The 23098-nt window shown below is 33.7% G+C and overlaps 2 protein-coding genes and 1 pseudogene across 5 annotated transcripts; all 3 read right to left on the bottom strand.

The window, feature by feature from the left end:
* Window positions 1-1131: 1131 nt before the first annotated feature.
* LOC110777098 (pathogenesis-related protein 1B-like) lies at window positions 1132-3290 on the bottom strand. The gene has a single exon (XM_056843796.1). It carries the CDS (start codon window positions 3246-3248, stop codon window positions 2775-2777), a length of 474 nt encoding a protein of 157 aa, XP_056699774.1. The 5' UTR covers window positions 3249-3290; the 3' UTR covers window positions 1132-2774.
* A 5924-nt stretch (window positions 3291-9214) lies between these two features.
* On the bottom strand, window positions 9215-13807 carry LOC110777099 (uncharacterized). 4 transcript variants are annotated; one of them, XR_002530321.2, is made up of 8 exons: window positions 13423-13807; window positions 13196-13267; window positions 11780-12015; window positions 10622-10715; window positions 10395-10493; window positions 10242-10322; window positions 10012-10163; window positions 9215-9544 (listed from the first exon to the last, which is right to left on the bottom strand). XR_002530321.2 is itself a non-coding variant. In XM_056843899.1 (7 exons), the coding sequence occupies exons 4-7, from the start codon at window positions 10709-10711 to the stop codon at window positions 10139-10141; spliced, it is 354 nt and encodes a 117-aa protein (XP_056699877.1). In that variant the 5' UTR covers window positions 10712-10715; window positions 11780-12015; window positions 13196-13267; window positions 13423-13749; the 3' UTR covers window positions 9215-10138. The 4 variants fall into 4 exon arrangements, 1 of the variants encoding a protein (XP_056699877.1); XR_002530322.2 differs by having other exon boundaries at window positions 9627-10163; window positions 13423-13750; XR_008933125.1 differs by having other exon boundaries at window positions 9215-10163; window positions 13396-13748.
* Window positions 13808-17650: 3843 nt separating this feature from the next.
* LOC110777101 (60S ribosomal protein L32-1-like) lies at window positions 17651-22226 on the bottom strand (annotated as a pseudogene).
* Window positions 22227-23098: the final 872 nt, after the last annotated feature.

Consider the following 23098-nt stretch of genomic DNA (forward strand, 5'->3'; position numbering starts at 1 on the left):
TAACGAATTGGATTCTTATCAAAATGGCATCAAAAAGTTATTGTATGACTATTAGAATAATTATATTACATATAAGTACAACTTTATCAACTTAAAAGTTACTATATGATCTTTGTGGTAATTGTGTCACATATATTAATAATTATATTGTTAAAATTTACTGTATGACTAGTAGAGTAACTATATTACATATAAGTACAACTATATCAACGTAAGAGTTTTGGATCACGTGAACATTACTGGTCCATGTCATATTTAAATGCGGTAAAATACCTAAAAACACCATGGTCCACAATAATAATAGCGTTGACCTGGTCCATGCAAGTGAGATTGTTTGAGATATTAAGACTCAAATTAAGTACTCCCTCCGTCCCGTAATACTCGAAACGGTTTGATCGGCACAGAGTTTATTGTATTGTAATTGACTTAATATTTAATTGGGTGGTAGTTGGTAGTGGTGTATTTTTTTTAATATAGAAAGTGGGATGTGTAAGTGAATAGGGAAGTGGATGAGTCCTTTGGTAAGTGAGAAATTGATAATAATATTAATAAAAGTTTCCATTTTTAGAAACGTTGCAAGTAATCGGGGACAGCCTTATAAGGAAAGCGTTTCAAGTATTACGGGACGGAGGGAGTAATAGTAAGAGGAGTAAAAGTCAACGATGATGCGATATTTCCGCAACAGATGAAGTATAATTGAATCTCAAGTTTGTGTGACCCGCAACATTAACGTAGATTAGAGCTGATCAACGCTGGCCCGGCCCTACCCGACCCGGCCCGAAAATTACCGGGTTTTGGGCGGCATTTTCGGCCCGGTTTTAGGGCCCGGCCCGGCCGGACTCGAACTTTTTAAAAAAATTGCGGGTTTTGGACAACGTAAAACAACAATTTTAGTTATAAATTTGGCCCGACCCGAAAATGGTCCGAAAAGCTCGCTATTTTTGGCCCGAGATAACGGGTTTGGGCACAAAACATCGGCCCGAAGTTTGGCCCCAGCCCAGCCCGGCATAATGAGCCCTCGACCCAGCCCGACCCGCCTTTTAATCAGGTCTAACATAAATGGACGTTAATAAATTTAAAACCACCATACTTTATCATTCAACCATTGTGAGAAAATAAAAATAACATGAATTCATTCATAAAATTAAAACCTTTTTTTTTTTTATTATTATTATTCAATCTCATTATTAATTCATCTAATTAGAAACCCATGCCATAAGGTGATGAACTACAATATGATCCAAAACTAACTAAAATCACATTCTAACTAAAATCATTTTTTGGGTTATTGTAGGTCACCCCAAAACTGTAATTTTAGGCTGATGGTTGAGTCTAGTCCAGCCCAATCCGATCCAATTATTAATACGGATTTTTCATGAAATACCCTTGAATTTTAAAAAAATTCACCAAATGCCCCTCGACTTTCAGAAATTCACCAAATGCCCTCCACTTTTTAACAAATACACCAGATACCCTTAATGAGTATTTTCTGTCAATTCCGTTAGATTTTCGTCAACTTTACCCTAATTAACTCTATTAATCCATATTTATCTAATTAACCTAATTAAATTTAAAAATAAAAAGTCAAAAAAAACTTATTTTCCTTTATTTTTTTCCCCTTATGTTTTGTTCTCACCATCTTCCATTCTTACTCCCAGATGAAAACCATGGCAGCCATGGTAGCTCACCATCATGGTCATCCCCTTTCTCTCTCTTCCTCCCCTTCACTACCCCTTATTCCTCTCTCCTCTTATCTTCACCACCACCACCTCTACGAGCCCTTGCCAACTGCCTTTACCACCACCCGCTGGCGCGCCCTTCCATTCGTCGCCGCTCAATCTCTCTCCTCCCCCCTTCATTCTTCCTCTTCTCCTCACCATTGAAATCTGAAGATCAATTAATTGCCTACTTGGGTATTCCATTCTTCGATCAATCCCCAATTTTTAATCTAACCAGTAACCATTTGATAAAGAAAATCAAGGGTTTTTGAACAAGATCTTCAACCCCATCTTCCTGATTCGAAGAATTCAAAAAATTCGTAGAAACTTGATTAGTTTGAGGTGGGGTTTTGGAGATCAACTTCGCAACAAGATTGCTGTCAGAGATTCCAATATCGGTGGAGATTAACAAGCATGAATTGGGTTTTCGAGAGTGAGGTCGATTGCAAAATTGGGTTTGATTACAATTGTGAAACTCGTCTTTTTTCCATGATGAAACCGAGGTGAGGAGGTGAGATAAAGAGAAAAGGAAGAAGAGTATGGTAAGGTGGGGTTTGAAGAACAATTTTTCTTCTGGAATAAGTGTTGAATTAAATTCAAGGGGTTGATCATAGATTCATAGTTAAAGGGTTCAAGAAAATGGAGGCAAAGAAAAGAGGAAAAAGGAGAGAGAAAGAGAATGAGTGAGGGGGTTAGTCTAATCTAACTAGTTTGTGGTGCTGGGGAAGACGAAGGTGAAAGCTTCAAGCTTGAACTATGTTTACAGTTTTGACTTTCAAGACAATCCTCCTACTTTGGGTTGGAATTTTTTTTTTTTTTAAATAGTTAATTAGGTTAATTAGGAGTTAATTAGTTTAGTTAAGGAGAAACTTAACGGAAAAGTTAACGGAGCTAACGGAAAATTGTCATTAAGGGCATCTTGTGCATTAAGTTCATAAATAAGGGTATCTGGTGTATTTGTTAAAAAAGTGAAGGGCATTTGGTGAATTTCTGAAAGTCGAGGGGCATTTGGTGAATTTTGCAAAAATTCAGGGGTATTTCATGAAAAATCCGTTATTAATAAGGCAATTTACCAGGAACGTTGCCAGGTGGATAATATTCACAAACAACAAAAGGCCAACCAGCACCAAAAATAATACTAGCACACCCAACAGATAAACTGTCCTTCCAAACCACCTGTTTATAATGTTTACATTCTTTACCCTTCAAACAAACATTTGAATTATGATCATAGTTTTGTTTCTCCGCCACCCACTGGTTAACCGCATCAACCGTCGAAAAAGCGCCGTAGCCGGCGGCCTTGTTCTCGCCGTAAGGGCTACCGGACTTCACCAGGTCATCGGCTGTTTGCTTGACTTTGTCGGCCAGGTTTTGCGCGAACGTCACAAGGGTGGTGTTCCATTTAAGGGGTGGCACACCGACTTGCGCACGGGCGGCGTTGTGCACGTCTAGGAACTGTTTTTGGTTTTCGTCAGCAGCGGTGGTGGTGGCTAAAATGGCACAAAAAAGATAAAGAAATGATAACTTCATTTTTACTTAATTTTGTGTTGTGTTATTTGTGAGATATAATGCGATTGGTTGGGAAATTCAAGGGGGAATAGGCTGATTATTTATAGGAATATTTGTGCAATAATTTTGTATCTTTTTATAGTGATTTGATTTATTGGCCTTGAAATTTATTAGTAAAGTTTAAATAAAGCTTTTGTTGGTTGGTCAACTATTTATTAAAAGTCCACATAAAATGCTCCAAAACCTACTTCAAATTTCAAAGGTAAAAAAAAGTGACAATCCGTCTTCCATTCATCTTAATTTCACATCTTAAAGCAAAATATATACTTTTTTCTTCTTAATATTTATTTTTTATTTTTTTGGGTGTGGAGGGAGCCACAAAATGCAAGATAATTAGACAGCAAATATGTAGACGAGATTTGATCTCAGTCTTGGATACCACCCCTCAAAAATTTAACCACTAAGTTATTTGATATCCACAAATTCGCTTTAATTATGATATAAATATAATTTGGTTTTTTTTTCCAAGGAGTTGCACAAAGTAATAATACAATAATTTTGCTTCAATATTATGGGTCTAAGGTAGGATTAGGACACTACTATCTGCATGGCCTTGGGTTGTTGGGCTTGAATTGAAGCCAACAAAAGCAAGGCCCAATTTTGCTATAAAATATTTCAAGAGAGTAAGTTATCTATTAGTCGGTCTTAACTCTAGTCAAATTTGATTAGATCAATTAACCTTATTGTTTCACAATTTTGTTTTTATATTTATTTTATACTCTCACACAGTCTTTTACGAGAATTTGTCTTGCATAATAGGGAAGAATAAAGGTTTGGAAGGTTTCAAAACAACGTGCGGTCGTAAAGAGTATTAATAATCAGCAATAATTAAAGAATATAAGGAGTAAAATAAAGAGCCTCGTATAAATTAATTCACATCTACACCGATTGCACTTTGTTAGGTGATTATGTTTTAATTTGCGGAAGGTTTCTATTAATGGAGGAGCAGTCAAATGTGAAGATGCACCATACAAATAAGTTAAATGTAAAATGGTGAGGAGAATTAAAAATAAAATAAAATAAAGTTCAAAAAGAATTACAGAGTAGTATGATTCATGAGAAATTAGCGACAGTTCCACTTGGAAAAATTGACAAATCGATTAACATGCGCTAACTTTAAAGGTTTGTAATTTTATAAGGTGGTAATTTTAAAATTTTCTATATTACGGAGTATAAAAGCTAAGTGGTGCGTAATGAGTAAAGCTCCAAACGAGCAAGCAATCAATCAATCTTCAATCACGCCACATCACTAAAAATTGAAGTACTCTAATCTCAACTATGCCACGTCATACTCACAAAAGGCAAGCAAGCAATCAATCTACATCTTCAATCATGCATCCATCAAGCAAGACGGAAAAGGTCGGAGAAACTATCTTAAATATTTACAGCCTAACTTAATTTAAGTCAAAAGTATCCTAGATTATTTTTTTTAAAGGTTAAAGTATCTAAATAAGAATTAAAAAAAATTAACAATAAAGAAAAAATAATATAATTTTCTAAAAAAAACCTAAAATAAGTATTTAGCATACTATAAAAAAAAGTACGTATAGAATAAAAGAGTTACTATATGATATAGAAGAGTTTCTATCGAAGTATTTACTGATTCAAAATAGAATTTTACTTACAAAACTACATCTTCTTTAAAAGAACATATTGTTAAGTGCAACGCAATTACTAAAATAAAAATTAAAAAGAATCTGAAGTAGATGTGCATTTAAACTATAAAAATGTTGGTAAGTTTTATTTCATAGATTTATTATAATTAATTAAGAATAAAAGGATTCGATCAGTTAACAACAACAGTTAGATTCATGCCGTCGGGACATCGCTGAAATGATCCCCCAATGAAGTAATGGACTCCAGATGTTTTGAGAGGAATTGAAGTATTTCCATCATTTGCTGAAAATATTGAATTCGTTGGATCACATTCTTTGAATTTCTCACCATTCACTTCGTCTACGCTATCTCCTTCTCCATATACAAAAACTACACAAATACCATTATCACTAATCAAATAGTAATATTAATAATACAAAAATTATAACAATAACAAATAATATTAATAATACAGTTCATGCACTTTTTGACTTGCACAATATTTCTCCTTTAAAATCAAAGTTCTAAAAATATGTATCAGGTTGAAGTGTTGCATTTTTCGAAATGACCGTTTTGATTGCTTAATTAATTGGTTCAAATGCTTAACTAATTGATTATATTGTCTTACTAATTGGTTCTAGTGCTTAAATAATTGGTGTGTCAAATGATTATTTTAAACAATTAATTTATTGGGGAATTTTATTTCTCAATTTTCCCAATGTGAGATTTTTTGTAAAAGTGAAAATATTATTAATAAACGTAATTTACATTACTTAAATAATGAAATTAATATCGATTCATATTAATATAATCGTTACATCGCATTTATGATACCGAATGTAAAAAATAAAAGAGACGGAGGGAGTACTTACCGAGGAAGTACAAATACATATCAGATATGTATGGGAAATACATATCAGAACAAAAGACAAAATAGGAAAAAGGACAACAATAATAATTAAATGGTACTTTTCTAAACACAAATGGTACTTTTTTTTTTTACAGAATGGTACTTTTTTTTACAGAATGGTACATGAATGATACTTTTTTTTTGTCTTTTAGCTATTTGTCTTTTAATTGATATGTGTGTTTCCACACATATCAGATATGCGAAAAAATGAACCCGTACTTACCAAGATCGTCACCTTGCAAAAAGGTTTTTCCCTTTACCCAGGATGAATAGTCAATGCCCGGGCCCCATCCATCATGATCACCAACCTTGTAAACCTCTGCATAAATTATTTGGGAAAATCCCAAATAAATTAAGATGGTGTAAAAAATAGCTATTGTAGCAAATTGCCTGTTCATCTTTGAACTTTTGTATTGAAGTATTTTCTGATTTTCTTGTAACTGAGGTCTATTATATAAACAAGTTGTAACTTGTAACTTGTAAAAGGAAATTAAATCGGAAACAATGTTATATTTCACCAAAAGAATCTTTTCATCTATCACTAATTGAACAATCACTAATTAAATAAATAAGTTATATGAATCGTAAACAATGTAACTGAAGCAATATAATATGGTTACATATTCTCTAATATGTTTACCTATTCTCTAATGTAACTGAAGTAATAGAATATGGTTACTGGTTACATATGGTTACATATCTATACCTAGTATTTAAAAAGGATAATCATAGATGATTAGATGATACATGTCACCCACATCTAGCTTTCCCCCAAAAATTTGTTTTTTGTTTTTCAATTTTTTCTTTTGTTGTTTGTTATACGAAATATTTTACAGCTTCAACACTAATTCATCTTCCTCATTCAACATCAATTCACCATTTAATTCATATATTCATTTAACCTCTTTCACTTTATCTCCCTAATTAACACTCAATATTAATTCACCATTTAACTTATATATTTTTTCAAATTTCATCTCTATATAAATAATAAACTAGTGTGTGGCCCGGGCGATGCCCCGGTTGCTACTTTGAATAATTAAAATTCGAGATTCTTTTTCAACACAATATTTGACCAAAATGCATTTAGTCCATAAAAGTGAAAAGATTCATTGAGTTCATCAATTATACATGTACGTTACCGTCATTTATCATGCCAAATAATTTTTCAGTTAGATCATCTTACAAGTCGTTTAATTATATTTATTTTCTAATGGAATTACGTTTTTCAAATTAATAAGATATATGCATGGCATTTCTGTAGTTGATGCTTATGAGACTTATGATATATATCATGTTTAATTCATTGTTCTCTTAATATTTTAATTGCTATTTTTTATTCTAATATATTCCATAAAAATAAAAGGTAACATAAAGATTTAGTTGTTTTAGACTTCGGCTCTGTTTGGCAAAACTAACTGAAACGAGGCTGAAACTGATAAGTTACCTGAAACTGATAAGGAAGTGACTGAAATAGATAAGGTGCTGAAACTGATAAGTTAACTGATTAGGTAAATTGTTTGGTAAAACTTATTGTTTAAGTTATTGATTTTTAGTTAACATTTATACTCCATATATTTTATATACTTCTATGTCAATGTTAATTACTTTTTTAAGTTATTAATCTTGTCACATAGGATGGGCTATTAAATGTTATTGTCGTATTGAATACTCCGTAACAATCCGTAACAAGGCAAGATGGAGGTAATCAAGGAATGTCAAACATAATAAATTAGCAGTATAATTTGAAAGCATCAAAGTCATAATTTGCTAATAGTATGTCAAAAAAAATGTCAAAAGTGTTGCATGACAGTCAAGAAATCCATATACTCTGTATATAATTGGAGTCAAATAACATCGTGTGATGATGCAGCAATGTGATGAAGGGTGATGATTTCAGATTGTCATAAACAATTTACTTCATATTAAGCGCATTTCAGTGACTGAATTCCAGACGTTACTTTGAGTAACGTTCTAATTTCAGTCCAATTCACCACCTGAAATATTATTTCAGCTCTCTACCAAACACTCCTAAAATGATAAGTTAATAAAAATTTCAGGTAACTAATAATTTAAGGTGACTGAAATGCGTTACCAAACAGAGCCTTCATGTTAACATGTGTTTATAAATTAATGTGCATGGATAAACAACAATTAATGGTTGGTTAAGATGCTAATGAGAGTTATTCCTCAAACGTGAGGTCTTGTGTTCGAACCTTATTGTATTGATTTTTGGTTGTCAATAACATCATATAACCTTGGTGAGTGGATGACATGGCGTAAATAGGAGATTCTACATGACACATAAACTTTTTTCACAACGCCTTTTAATATATTAGTATAAATTCCACTAAAATCACAAGCCATCAATGAAGTTATCACTTTAAAAATGACTTAAAAACACTATGTAATTACCCGTTCATTGAACGGGCTTAAAAGCTAGTTCTCTTCAAAAAAAAACACATAAATTTGATAAGTTTGGAAGATAGTGACCTCCAATTCATTAAGCTAATCTGGAAGCTGAAAATTCTACCAAAATGGAGACTCTTTCTTTAGAAGATTTTTTATGATGGTTTGGCGGTGAAGAACAACCTATGCAGAAGAAGAATGGAGGAAAATGTTATGTGTGATTACTGCAGTGTAGAGGAGGAAAATTTGGATTATGTTTTCCGAAAATGTTTGGTAGCGAAATTAGCTTGGATCTATTGTTCTCTCAATATAGATTCCATGGAAAAGGAATCGTGGTCATTGGAGAAATGGGTACGAAGCTATATCCTGTTTTTTAATAGTAAGGATGAAGAGGGTAGTGAACATCTCCCTACCTTTGTTGTGACCTTATGGAGTCTTTGGGTAACAAGAAATGATAGGGTTTTCAAGGGCCAATGAGGGCATTTGCGTAGTGTTCTGGTTAGATGGTGAACATTAAGGGGAAGAAATGAGGGGGTCGGAGAGGCCCATGTCAGATATGTATTTAGCAAATACATCTCATCCCACAAACGACGAAATAGGGAAAAGACAAGCATTAAAACATATCCCATTTTTCAAAAACAGATCCCATTTTTCAAAAAAAATTGATTTTGTTCTTTAGTCACTACAACAAAATAAGCTTTTAATAGCGCTTTTTTTAAAGAAAGACAGCGCTGTTAATTAGCAGCGCTGTTAAAAGAATGACAGCACTTTTAAAAAGCGCTGTCATTATTACCTCATTTAACAACATTCAATATGTAAGCGCTATTAAAGCTTCCGTATGGCGGGAAATTTTATGATTTATTTAATTTAAAAATTAATTAATAGCGTGTAACTAAAAAGCGCTGTTGTTTAAGTGCAGTTATTAATTTTTGTCGGGCTCTTTTATTTTAATTTTTAATTATTAAATACCTGTAATAAAATATAAAAACATTTTAGAGCCTGCACAGAGTAATCAAATCGAATACATATATATAAGATCCAACTTCATTTCTATCATATCAAATAAACGTCGATGTCTCGTGCATAACTTAAAATCATATATGCCTAAATACACAGTAGAATAAAAACAAACTAGAAAACAGAAAGAAGTATCCTTGTCATATAGTACTTCTTTTAATTCAAACCAATAAACTAAAATTAAAACGTTCTAGAGAAATTCTAGTCGAAAAACATAATTAATACATCACAATATTCACACGAGAAGAACATGACGCGTCCATTGAGCTCTGACTTCATCAATTTTTCCTTGATCATAATTCGGAACATTGCAATCATGAAAGTACTACAAAATGAAAAAATTAACATAATTAGTGACAATGCATATAATAATGTCTAGGCTTAATTGAACAAAGAAAAATACATACCATCTTCAAATATTCGAGTAGTTCCAAGAATAGGCAGCCTATGCAATTCGTTATATATAGTGAATGATTTGTACTAGAAGGTTGAACACAAGGTTTCAGACAAGTTTCAAAGAAACTCCCTCGGGATATTTACCTTAAAATGGCAGGAGATAAATCCCATGAAACCTACCCCACAAACTCATCACCAGTAAGAAACCAACAAACTGTAGTTTCCTTTATCTAATTCAACAAGTCCAACTTCCTTGGTAGTAAATCCATAAAAGTTGTTCATGAAAAGAACAAAATTGATAGAAATGAAACTAAAATAGTTCTATTAATTTCCTTATCTTTGTAGTCAAATTCTCGTTATTATTAATTATAAGTAGTTTGATGATCTTCAACTAACCTTTGATAGCACAGAACAGATACAGGAACCCATCGCCTGCATCACGTCAACAAGATCGCCTGCATCACGTCAACAACAGAGCTGATTGCAGCCTTCAAAGAGTCAACATCAGCCTTCAAGTAGAAATTTATGGCCCGAGTGAAAGAATTTTGCTGCAGATTGAGATAGCAGTAAATCAGCAGTAGTATGCAAAGGTGCGAGCTGACTGATGAACTGAGTAACCAACTGACCTCTGATGCTCCAAGAAATTTTTTCGCCAACATCTGATTGTTTTATAGTAGTGTATCCCAATATTTTCTATGTGTTCAACACTGCAAAATAACAACCAATAGTTTTGAGTAGAAACTTCTCATAATAACTAAATTTGTTGCACTTGCACGTACCTAAGTCTGGACGCAGCAGCCATTGCTGATGTTACTCGGCTCAAGCAAGGTAGGCATCCGCTTGGGAAAATATATTCCTTAATGAAATATGAGCTTCTCCTGTATTCATCATATCGCTCATCACGTATTGATATAAACTGAAGAAGAAACAACATCTCCTAGCAAGATACATGAAACAATCAGGAAGACTGAACGGATTGCAGGATTAGTTTTTTTTTTGTCATTACCTGTAGGACAAGAACACCATTAGCTGCCAAGATGGAATCAAAACAATGGATAAACTCCTCCATGAATTCATGCCCTACAGATTCAAGCATCTCACTGTGCAATAAGACGGCAAATCAGAACATTTCAAAGGGAAAAAATAGAAAAGAAAAAGAGCTTAAGGTCTCACCAAGGACGAGGGCCTTAAGCATCAATACAAGGAACCACTAGAAACCATAAATTAGGGAATTATATCCCAAAATTATCAGCAATGCAGGAAATTATGAAGCATATATAGGAGGAAATGAAATATAGAACCACAAAATATCCCATATTTCCAGAGAAAATCAAGGGACAAACTTTAAATATTACATCAAAGACACTGCCAGGACAAATTTACCAGAATTTAGGAGTACAAATGTACAACATTACAGCCGTACAATCAAATTGTTCTCTGAAACTAAAGTGATCTATGTAACAGATAATACTTTATAGTCCTATGCTGGTTGCTGGATACATAAAAATAAATCAATGTCTGATACAATTAAAGCAACAAAAGATGAATAAGGGATATAGGAAGACTTTTTAATAACACAAAGCAACCACCTCTAAGCACCAACACACTGCACACTCCATCTATTCAATTATACAATCAAAAAATATGTACCTGTATTGTATTCTCTAACAGGTAATCCACAACATGGAAGATGGATATATCAACACTTTGTATAGTCCCTTCGGATTTTGACGAGTGAGCACTCAAAACCATTTAATATCCATGAAAATTATAACTTGAAGCCCCAAGACCCACCCTCAGCAAGGAGTGATTGTGATTGGTTAGTTGTAAAACAAAATTTAGTTTTGCATATTGCTTGTATATTCCGTAACGAATAGTACTACGTCTGTAACAATTTCAGATGCTAAAGAGATCCAAACGGAGCTTTAGTTGATGGTTCATTTGTGCATCTCTTTTGAGAAGGGTTGGCGCTTATGCTTAACGACTTGTACTTACGCAGAAGTATAATAATTCAGCAATGGGTTGTTTATTACCGTCACTAATGTTAACTCAAAGCCAAGGTAGAAATGGACCATATACCTAGAAGTTGAACTACATGGAAATGCAGCAGCAAATATGTATTTTGAAGGAAGTTAAAAGACAAAAAAAAACACAAACGTCACACCTCACTCAATGAAGATAAGCATCCGCCAGATAAAACAAAGATCACCCAATAGCTCCATAGTCATCTGATTCTCCAGTTAGTCAGTTATCGACGCTTTATCAAGCGAATAGGAGTGCGGATTTTTGTGGCATCCTCTTCATCTTCATCTTCATCATCATCATCATCATCATCATTTATGTTGTTAGCCTTCTCATACTCTGCTAGTCTGCTTCACTTGAGTCTCCAATTTCTTTTTCCTGCAGATTTAATACATAGGTATTCTAGTTTTGTGAGAATAGTGCAGCATTTTTCACATTTTTAATCAAACACAATTACAAACTAGCATAAAAGGTAAAAATCACATCCAAATCCGGACATGAGGGAACAGAGATAAAATATAAAAGGGAGAAAACAAACAAGTGTGATACTCTAACCAGAAAAATTTGCACACTTTTATTTCTTACAAAAACAGCTAAAAAATGCAGGGAATTTCAACTAATAAGCACTGAAATTTATCTTCATAGTCGAGGCAATTCGAGTTATCAAATCATTCAAAGGTAAGCAGATATGACAGCGTAAATACTAGCAAACTACTCCAGGACTCTTGAAAAATGGCTTTCCCCTCCACCCACCACCCAAACTGTACAGTCTAGCATCAGTATATGAATAAGACACGTTGAAATGGTTGACAAACATCAGCCACTCACTTCAACCTCTATTTTCCCCTTGTGCTCAAAGCCACAAACTATTTTATACTATGTTACTTGGACTCAGGTATCCATGTCTGACAACTAAAGAAAACTAAAGAATTCTTCCATATTTGCTGTGTTTGGCCTTGCTGTTGTTGTTGTGTGTAGCAGGTGCATTGCACTTAATTTGTCCTATTTGGATCATTTCAGTTCGATTCTGCAGTATCTAGTTTCAATTAGCATATTCATTAGCATGTATGAGATCATATAAGTCACAGGGTACAATATCCAAACCCAGTTGCACATATTAGTCTTTTAAGTCATATAAGTCATTCGATACAATAATCAAATTCAGTTGCACATATAAGCTTAGAAAGTCTGCACCTCAATAAGTCATAATTCAGTTGCACATATAAGCTTAGAAATTACATATGCTAGTGAGACAAGATAAATACAAATACCATCAAACAACTTAAAATCAATTTAGGTAATCATTCGATGAATCGACAATCATAATCTATTGATTCAAAGCAGTACTCAGTCTTATTGTTTTCCCCAATTTCTTCCATGAATCTTAGTTCAAGACTGTTTTTTTAATCAAGAAATACCAAAGAAAAATACGAATTAATTAACATGCTTTCCTAAATTTAGCATCACAGGAAAAAGAAAAAGGGGAAAAAAATCTAATCAACATTTACAAGAATGCAGTAGTCGCATAAAAATGGAAGCTCTGAAACGTAATTCTTACCTTGTGCAGGACACTCGATTGAGAAGGTGTTAGATGCTGAACAAACTCCTAAATCGGTAATGGTGGGAAACCCTAATCAACAAGAATGAACATAATTTGAGAATTTAATCAAGTACAAATTAGTTCAAACTCTAAATCGAACAAATAAAAGTTGGGGGAAAACAGCAAAACACAAACCCTAACAAAGAACAGTAAGAAACCTTAAACAATTGATAATTCAAACTCACAATTGATAATTCAACCACAAGAAGCCGGGAAAAATGTTCGCCAGATATTAATCTCCGCCGAGAGACAATCGCTGGAGAAGAAGATAAATACGAAAATATCTGGATTTAGATTGAAGTGAAATCTTTAAATTTGGATTTGAGAAATTTCGGATTGGAATTAAACTCTTGAATTCAATTGGGAACAGATCCTTAACCGTGTAAATCGTGGTGGGAGAAGGAAGGAAGAGGTAGAAGTCGTAGAACGTGGGAAGGGTTTTGGTTTTAGCGGTGGAGTGATTTTGGTTTTAGTTAAAGAAAAGCGATGATTGTTTTTATGCATGATTTCATAAAACTTTTGATAAATACTAATAACAGGCTAACATCATTTACAGAAAAGCGCTGTATTATATTTAGTGGAAATTAAGATTGCTTTCAATAATAGCAGTGTAAAATAAAGTGCTGTTAATTCATTCAAATAATAGCGTTTTTTGTTAAACGCTATTAAATAGGTGCTGTTAATTAATGTTTTTGTTGTAGTGAGTGTTTGTCTTTAGCCTATTACGTGGTTTTGTTGGCTGATATGTTTTTGTTAAAACATATCTGACATGGGAATATATTTCCTCAGAAAGGAGATGGAGGTAAGGAGGAAAGAAGGAAAAGTGGTTTCTCTCCCTTTCAAATGGAAAAGGATTTTCCACCTTTGAGGAGTCATGGAAAATTGTTTTTCATCCCTTACTCAACCAAACAACGTAAAATGATTGAAAAGGGGATAATCATTTTCCATGAAAACGTTTTACACAGCCTACCAAACGTTGTCTTGATCATAGCAATCACTGGAATCTTTCCTTTAGGAAAGAAGGAAATTTTCGCTATTTGGGAGATGGCCATAAGTTGTTGGGAGTTACAGGTAACGGTAGAGTACTGTGGTGATGGAACAAAGGGGTACAAACATGGAAAATATTATTGTTCTTGATGCACGTCAATATTCTCCTTTATTTGTTCAATGTAACAATGAATATTGTGCACCTTACAAATGCGGTGGAAGTATTACGTTACCAATGTGGGTAGCTATGTTCAAAGTCTGGTTTCTCCTTTTTGTATTTGATTTCTATGGAGTACAAAGAATGATGACTATTTTACACTTGGTACTCAATCTTCCTTTTGAAAATCAATTTTTTTTTTGAGTTGGATGCTAAATTTATATCCTTGTAAAATTTGAGTTGGATGTTAATTTTCGATTCTTGCTACTGCTGGAAAGTAATTGGGTTTTTTGTTGTGATTTATTGTCTGATGTTGGGAGGATTGTTAAAATGTTGACAAGCAGTACGTAGTTTACAGTGTGCATATTCCTAAATTATTGTCCTTAACTCGATAAGTTTATATTAAGGAACTCAAAAGATTTAACATAAAAATCATGAACAAAAAAAAATCAACAAAGCATACGTACATATGAACAATCTAAACTCAATTAATCAATTGATCAAGAAGATCGAACTAACAAATTCAGATCCTTAGTTATACCAGATTGCAAATTATTCCAAAATAAATCTACAAATTATTCCCAAATCTATCTTTGCTGATGTGAGCAGTCTCGCTGCACCTCAAGAATACATCTGGATCAACATACATGAATGGATCATCAACTGTTCTTATAGGAGAAACTCTAGCCGTACAATCAAAGCATCCAACAACCCTTTGTTTATCTTAATCATATCCGCGGTATATAATTGATCAGCTTCGAGTTCATTCAACCTCAACTTAACTTGTGCAGTTTCTTTAGCAATTAAACCAAGATACTCAATATCCTCCTTCAACTCCTTAGCAATCCTTTTGATTTTCTCATCTATATTATCGCGCTCCTCTCCCAATTCTTCTACCCGATTCAGTCTCTCATTATATGATACATCGTCTTCTTGTTCTTGTCCATGATCATCATTATCGTTGTAGTTGTTAAACTTGTACGGGTACTTTGACATTAACCCCTTAGATAATTCATAAAGTTGTGCTTGCCTTTTAGTTAAAATCCCGAACTTGATTCCGTTGTACTTGATCATCTTCTCCTTGTACAATTTTTGTGACTCTAGTTCTTCGAGTTTAGAATTTGTATCCCTGATTTGTTTCCCTGTTTGGCTAAGAGACCTCGTAAATTCGTCCAACTCTTCTCCTGTCTTGATGATTTTCTCGGTGATTTCGACGTACTTCACCACCCAATCGTCCACATTGTCGTGCCCATCTCGATGTAGATCCATCTGTTTTTTCTTGTGTGCTGAAACAAATCGCAAACATCTATTTAATGATTTATGTTTTGATTATTTCATCAAATCGGTCATCTACGAAGTATATATATTACTTACACATAGATTGCCTAAGTCAACTAGTACTAGGTTATCTAAACTAACTGGAATTGGAATACTCCGTACTAATAACGGAGTACTAGATTTTATTCGCCTATAGGACTCTAGGGTCCTAATTACATGCTTGCATCAAAAAGTAGTCCTAATAGAAATCTACAATACTTACCACGTGCATGCGAAGTTGTTTTTTCGCATATCAGATATGTGTGGAAACACACATATCAACTAAAAGACAAAAAATGAAGTACCATTCATGTAAAAAAAAATACCATTCTGTAAAAAATAGTACAATTCTGTAAAAAATAGTACAATTCTGTAAAAAAAAAGTACCATTTGTATTTAAAAAAGTACCATTTAATTTCTTTTTTGTCCTTTTTCCTATTTTATCATTTGTTCTGATATATATTTGCCCATACATATCTGATATGCGCTTGTACTTCCTCCGTGCAGGCTATCTATCGATTATTACTCCCTCCATTTTTTAAATTGCATCACTTAGACCGTCACACTTGTCAATACTATCACTCATTCGGCCATTAAATATTTCTAATTTTCTATTTATAAAAATTATTAAAGTTGATATTATAAAAATATGAATTTTGACAAATCCAACAACATTTTACATGATAATATTATTATTATTATTATTATTATTATTATTATTATATTGGTTAAAAATCGAAGTCAAACTTAGCATATGAACAATGACAAAGTTAAAGTGATGTAATTTAAGGGAAAAAACGGAGGTAGTATAGTCAAGGTATTTGTAAGCAATTATTATAATTGTAGATAATGTACTAGGAAAGACTAAGACACTGTTTAGTTCACCTATTTTTACGTAGACCTAAGAAGCGCGGACACGTGGGTCAAGTGGGGGACACAAAAATACGTACGCTCTGAATACTATTGCAATATTCTTGCAAAATAAAAGGAATAGAATTGAACTAACATAAATTTAAAACTGATTATCTGATGTTTTCACCTGTATTAAACATGAAAGACTGAAAGATTTTAGGAGGCAATTAGCTGAGCTATGTCTTCCATAAAAACTGAAAGAGAAAGCAACTTCAACCAACAGAGATAAAAAGGAAAATATTAAGAAAAGAACAGTAGGCCAGTATGGCATTTAATTAAGCTCCAAGTGAAACACAATTACAGAGTCTGATTTCCTTGAATGTGAAGCCGTAGTCGTAGGATTGGAGGAATGTCGGACTTCAATGTGCTAAATCAAATGTATTTTAAAGATTCCCTAACAAGATACTACAACTTAACATAACGACTAAATAGTGATTTGTAGTCACAACTGTGACATTAAAAAGCAAAAGAGCAAACACTAACATATTCAGTTCATAAAAAACTTTTCAAGCAAAGCCTTATCTGCATCACTCACATGATGTCTAGTAAGTCAAAAAATAATGAACAAGTGTCAAGATCAGCCTCAAACCCTTTGCTAGTTATTCTTTGCACAAAGGATCTGTAAGAGTGTTATGCGTGACAAACCATTTAAGTTATTTAAGTTCATTAGTTTAAAGTTGAGACCAAAACAAACTATTTTAGTCAAAATGTGGCCTACAATGATCAAACGAGCCTTAAATGTATATAACTTGACCAAAGTAGTTGAGAATGAGTATTTTAAAGTTAAAACTAAGTATATTTGACATGTAAAAGGTTTAAAATACTTATTTAAGTTCATTAGTTAAAAGTTAGGACCGAAATAAGCCATTTTAGTCAAAATGTAACCTATAATGATCAAACGAGCCTTAAATGTCAATATTTTGGCAGCACTTGAGAAACATCAAGTGCGGGCAAGCCATGTGCTGCACATGTAAAAGTCCGCACTTAACCCCTAAAAATGAGTCCGCACTTTAGCTAACATGGTACGGAGCACAGAGTAATTCATAACACAGAAACAAAAGTTTACATTCTCAATATCAGAAGAGAAACTTGAGAAATGTGATCAATCCCTTCATACATTTTTTTCATGAATTTCTCTCTTTAAAACCAAAACTAGTAGGAGAAATACAAACACTAGGATCTTGAATAGGAATTAATTAGTACGTACGAGCTGAGGGATATTTGATGGCCAAAATGTTTCGATCCTTAAACAAACTGGTTGAGGTACTCATCCACAGAGGTGTACTTGACAATTGACATCAGGATAGAGTTCAGAAGCCTCAACTCCAAACGACGGTTCTATCTCAAAGTTAGTCTGATTACCTTTCACAGAAACAGCATGCCCAATAGACAAAATTGCATTGACTGGTGGTTCAGAATCTGCAATAATATAATATAACAACCTTAAAGTTAGACGTACCAATTAAACGACCATCCTAATCAAATTAAGCTTATTCTGTAACTCGACATTAAGCCATACAATACCTTAATGTCTACAACAAGATTAAGGTCCGTTCTATTCACTTGACTTTTACATTTTTTTTTTTCTGAACTTATTAAAACTTATCAAAAGTTATTTAGTTATAAATTGTACTTAGTTAATCAAACAGAGTCATACCTAGGATGTTCTTGAGGACCTGTTCCTCGGGAACATACTCTTTCTGGATGGTTTTACCGATCTTTTTCTCCCACAAGAAAACGAGCTCATTGAAAGACAACGTGTTACCAAAGGGTTTAATATAGAGAGTCTTGTTTAGGGTCCTTGGATCGTCCACTGCTCGAATGGTGTAGGTTCCAATGTCGTCCTCTTTGTTATGAACCGCTGTGTTAATTCATTAAAAATAAAAGATTATCATTAATTGGATTTTCTTTTTACAGATTCATGTTGTTTTACAGATGCATCCTAGAGAACTTGTTCGTGACCACAACATCAACTTGCTCAGCACGCTCAATGATCTTCATTCTCTTTTTGGTTGAAACACTATGAGCAATCTCGGCACAATATGTCCTAAGATCAAAGAAGCATAGTTATCGACCATTTTATATGCAAAAATTAAGTCACTACAAGAAAATTTACAGCAAAACAAAACAAAACAAGGCGAGAGAGGAACGAGTCTTTACCTATTATGCATTATGAGTAGTTCCAACTCACTGACATTATGAACAACAAATTTCTTGAAGCCATTAGGGAGGTAGGAACGAGTCTCCTTGTTTGAGCCGTAACCAATGTTCGGCATCAAAGTGCAACCCTTGAACTTTCTCCTCACTCTTGAATCAATACCCTTGGGCTTACGCCAGTTACTCTGCAAGAGACAATTGACAAAACACTCTGATCAATAAGCAAAACTGAGAATAAGCCCTAGGGGCAGCAAGTTCCAATAGCATCCATATTGTTTAATCAGAACACATGCAAATTCGAATGCATCGAGATTACTACTGCGCACATATCCCACAATAGAAATAGGAAACAATTTCAATAAAATAATTGACACAAGTTTAGTTTGTCCCGCTAATTCATCTCATATTGAAAACCCAAAACCAAAACCAAAACTTTAGGTAGACTGAAACTACTGAGAAACAAACGTGTACACCGACACACAGTAAGCTTCGGTTAGTATCACAAGCATGATAACAATAAGCCAAAAGCTAATTACAGAACTAAAGCACCACACTCATCAAATAATGTGCAGAATGAAGATTTTAGCCCAAGAGGAAAAGAACTCAAGGGGAAGCAGTTACAGCACTAACCACTACAACTCCAGAAACACAAACAACAGAAAAGAGCTAAAAACTCCTAGTACAAAAGTCTAACTCTAAGTTCATCAGAACATCTACAAGCCACCTTAAAAATGATATCTTTTACAATACTAGGAATAGCTTTACTAGTGCCACTAAACACCACTGACAGCATAAAGAGTTTCAGAGAAGCACATAGTGTACAGCTTAGCACAGGCATTAGACTTCCTACTATGATGAATAGCAAGATGGAGCTCCTGATCAAACCCATAACTGCATCTGTTGATACCCAAGACCAACAGAACTTTCACCCAGATTTCAGCAGAGACAGAACAGTCGAAAAAAAGGTGCTCAACAGATTCTTTACCAGTTTTGCATAAAGCACAGATATCAGAAACCAAAAATGCTCAAAAAATGTCAAGAGTAGCTAACCAGGACACAAAAATGCTCTTTGGACTGGCTTTGTTGTTACAAATCAGCCTTTTCCATGGAACTTTAACAAAATCCCCTTGAAGTTGCTAAACAAGGATTTGTACGAAGAATGCAGAAATGAAAATTGTAATAAATCATCCCAAGTAACGTTAACACGCTAAGTTACTTTAATATCCTAAGTTATTGAATCATTCCTAACTTAATGAAGAATCCTAACCAAAAAAGAAAACCCACTATAATTGCAACCATTGGAAACTACAGTAATCCAGCTTATTTATTTTTAGGCACATTCATTTCAACGCATCCAGCTAAAATTCATTTTGAGATTTTGATTTAATAACATCTGATCCAATGAGTAACAATGACAAAGGTGAAAATATACCTTAAGGGATATGTTGCGGTCAAATTCAGGACGCTTAGGCTTTTCTTCACAATCTTCTTGCATAGTACAGGTGCAGCCATGGGGATCGCGAGTGAGAGAGAAGAGGACTGAAACAGGAACGGTGAAGTAATTTGTCATTACTTAACATAGCAGGAAGTTTCAGCAAAATTAAGTGCAATCATCTCGTGCTTTCATAGATATATCATGGAATTTCTATACATGCACTGAACTTCCAGACCAAATAATTCTGAAAGCAAACCAAAAGTCACCACTAGTTTACCAAGTAACAAAATTAGCATAAATAAAATCGAAAAAATCCTAAACAAAATCGATAAAACCCTAACCCCTAAACAAAATCGAAAAAAAGGAAAAAGAACATGAAAAAATAAAAAACAGTAGCATAAATAAAATCGAAAAAAACAAAATCGAAAATATCAGTATATATAAAATCGAATAAAACAAAAAAAAATAGCATAAATTAGCAGATAAAAATCACAAAAATTAGCATAAATTAGAGAAAGAACAACAACAAAATGAAGAAACCCGAGTGAATGAAAAACATTACCGAGTGGATGAGAGGGATGAGGAAGCGGCGCCTCAGGTTATCAGGTCGGGTTGACCCGATCTTATTGTGACCCATATACAGGTTGAATTCGGGTTGAGATTTTCAATCCGAACCTAACCCATTTAATTTCAGGTCAGGTTCATATCGACCCATTGAAAATCTCAACCCAAACCCGCTATTTTCAGGTTGAGTTCGGGTCAGGTTATCAGGTCGGGTCAACTTTTACCAGCCCTAATCTCTATTATATAAGCCAACAGCTGAGGTTATTTTGGTAACTACACTTTTGGTGTCCCCCATCAAAAATACCAACATACTTCGTTGAAGTATTTAACAAGCGTTGAACCTCTCCTTTATAATGTGACCAAATTACCATCCTGATGTTCCAAACTTTACCAACTCATTGAGTCATTGCACAATATTGCTTAAGTCTAAATAAAGAGTGAAAATTGAGTAGGAACAATACTTCAGGGACTGAGGAAATAAGCTATAAAGTCTTTATGTTAACCATATCAACCCAACCTTTGATATCTTGCATTTGAAAATGACCTAATTTTTTTCCAAAGTACAAAACAAAGACTGAAATGAATCTAAACAATGGGGTAGTAACATATACAAAGACTGAAATGAATCTAAACAATGGGGTAGTAACATATACAAAGACTGAAATGAATCTAAACAATGGGCAAGAAGCCTAAACAAAGTCTTTCATAATTAAAAGTTAAAACGAGTGATAATTTGCAAGCCTCCAAATTCAATACTCAAATAATTCAAATAGACAAAATGCAAAAAGTAAACAACTTTTATATCTAATGGAATCTGCAAAACTTTTCATCATTGACATTTAAGATAACCATTTTATAGAAAATATGGATTCAAGCTTAAGCATAAATCAAAGTAGAAGAACAAATAAGTAATTAATTTAAACTTACTCAGATCATAAACAAGACTTTGAAGTAAATCCTTGTTTGAATCATTAAGACCCCTGATATTGTCACATATAACACTGTCAGTGATTCAGATTACTCCCAAAACCTTGTCTGAATCATTGCTCTTGCCATGACGTTATATATCAATGATAAGTGTTATACGCGACAATATCAGGGGTCTTAATCATTCAAGAGGCATTTCCTTGAGCATTGTCAATCTTTCCCGTTCTCGGTGATATACAACGCTATTATTGATAGTCTTTGTAGAGACCTTAGATAATAAACTGGTATTTACAGAGACTATCAACAATGGTGTTACATATCACAGCATTTGGAGCACTGGCATTATCGCCGGATCTACAAGGGAGTGGGGGTAAGGGAAGGTGATTGAAATCAATTATGCAAAGAAGATGAAGCACCGATTGGATATGGTGAAAGAGGAAAAGACATTAATGAGGGAAAGAGGAAGCCGATTATTAGAAACCCTAATTTGGATTGTTGCAGTGAGTAGAAACTAAATACTGGTCGCAGCTTCAAGTAGCAGCAACCAGACGCGGATGAAAATCAAAATAAAATGCAAGTTGCAATGCAAGTGAAATACTCCGTATAAATTTGTCCCCACATGGCCACATGGTCATCAACTCATAATTTTATTAACTTGACTTGCGGTCACATATCGGACCCGAGTCAAGTTAATAAAAATTTTACATCTTTCACACTATTAACGTAGTAGTTATTTTGTTTCGTCGATTATCACTTGATCACAGCCAAATATTAAGGTTATGTGTGCTCTTAGCAACTTGATTAAACTTTGAAGCATCACTTAAATGTTTTTCACTAACACAATTCTACCTAGGGAAACTATCTACAAATTTGAAAATCCGAAATCCCGCCCTCAATAAAAAAATTGGCCCGATATCCAATTCGGAAATCGGCTATCGGATATGATTACTGATATCAGTTTTAAAGTAACAAGTATCCAATAACGATCCATAAATATATTTTTTTTTGTTCTTCCAACAAAAATGTTTGTCAAAAGCCTAAATCTTAAATTGAATAGTTTTTCTTTTGGTTTTTTGTAACTTTTTTTTTTTAGATAGAGCAACAATTGGTGTATATGTGATTTGATTTCTTGGTTACCAACCCAAAAGGCTTTTTCAACTAATTTAATTGACATCCCATAATTTAAGGGAATGAATTTTAATTTAATCATAAGCTCCAAAAATTTCAATTGAATATCATATCAGATACCTAATATCCAATCCTAAAGTTAGGGTATCCAAAGTTCGGCTATCCGAACTTGTCGATTTGGTTTAAGGATATCAATTTTAGAGTTACTCCCTCTATATTTATTTAAGGGATACACTTGCTTTTTCCGGCTGTATTTATTTAAGAGATACACTTGTCA

The sequence above is a fragment of the Spinacia oleracea genome, chromosome 4, assembly GCF_020520425.1.
Source record: "Spinacia oleracea cultivar Varoflay chromosome 4, BTI_SOV_V1, whole genome shotgun sequence".
Taxonomy (NCBI): domain Eukaryota; kingdom Viridiplantae; phylum Streptophyta; class Magnoliopsida; order Caryophyllales; family Amaranthaceae; genus Spinacia; species Spinacia oleracea.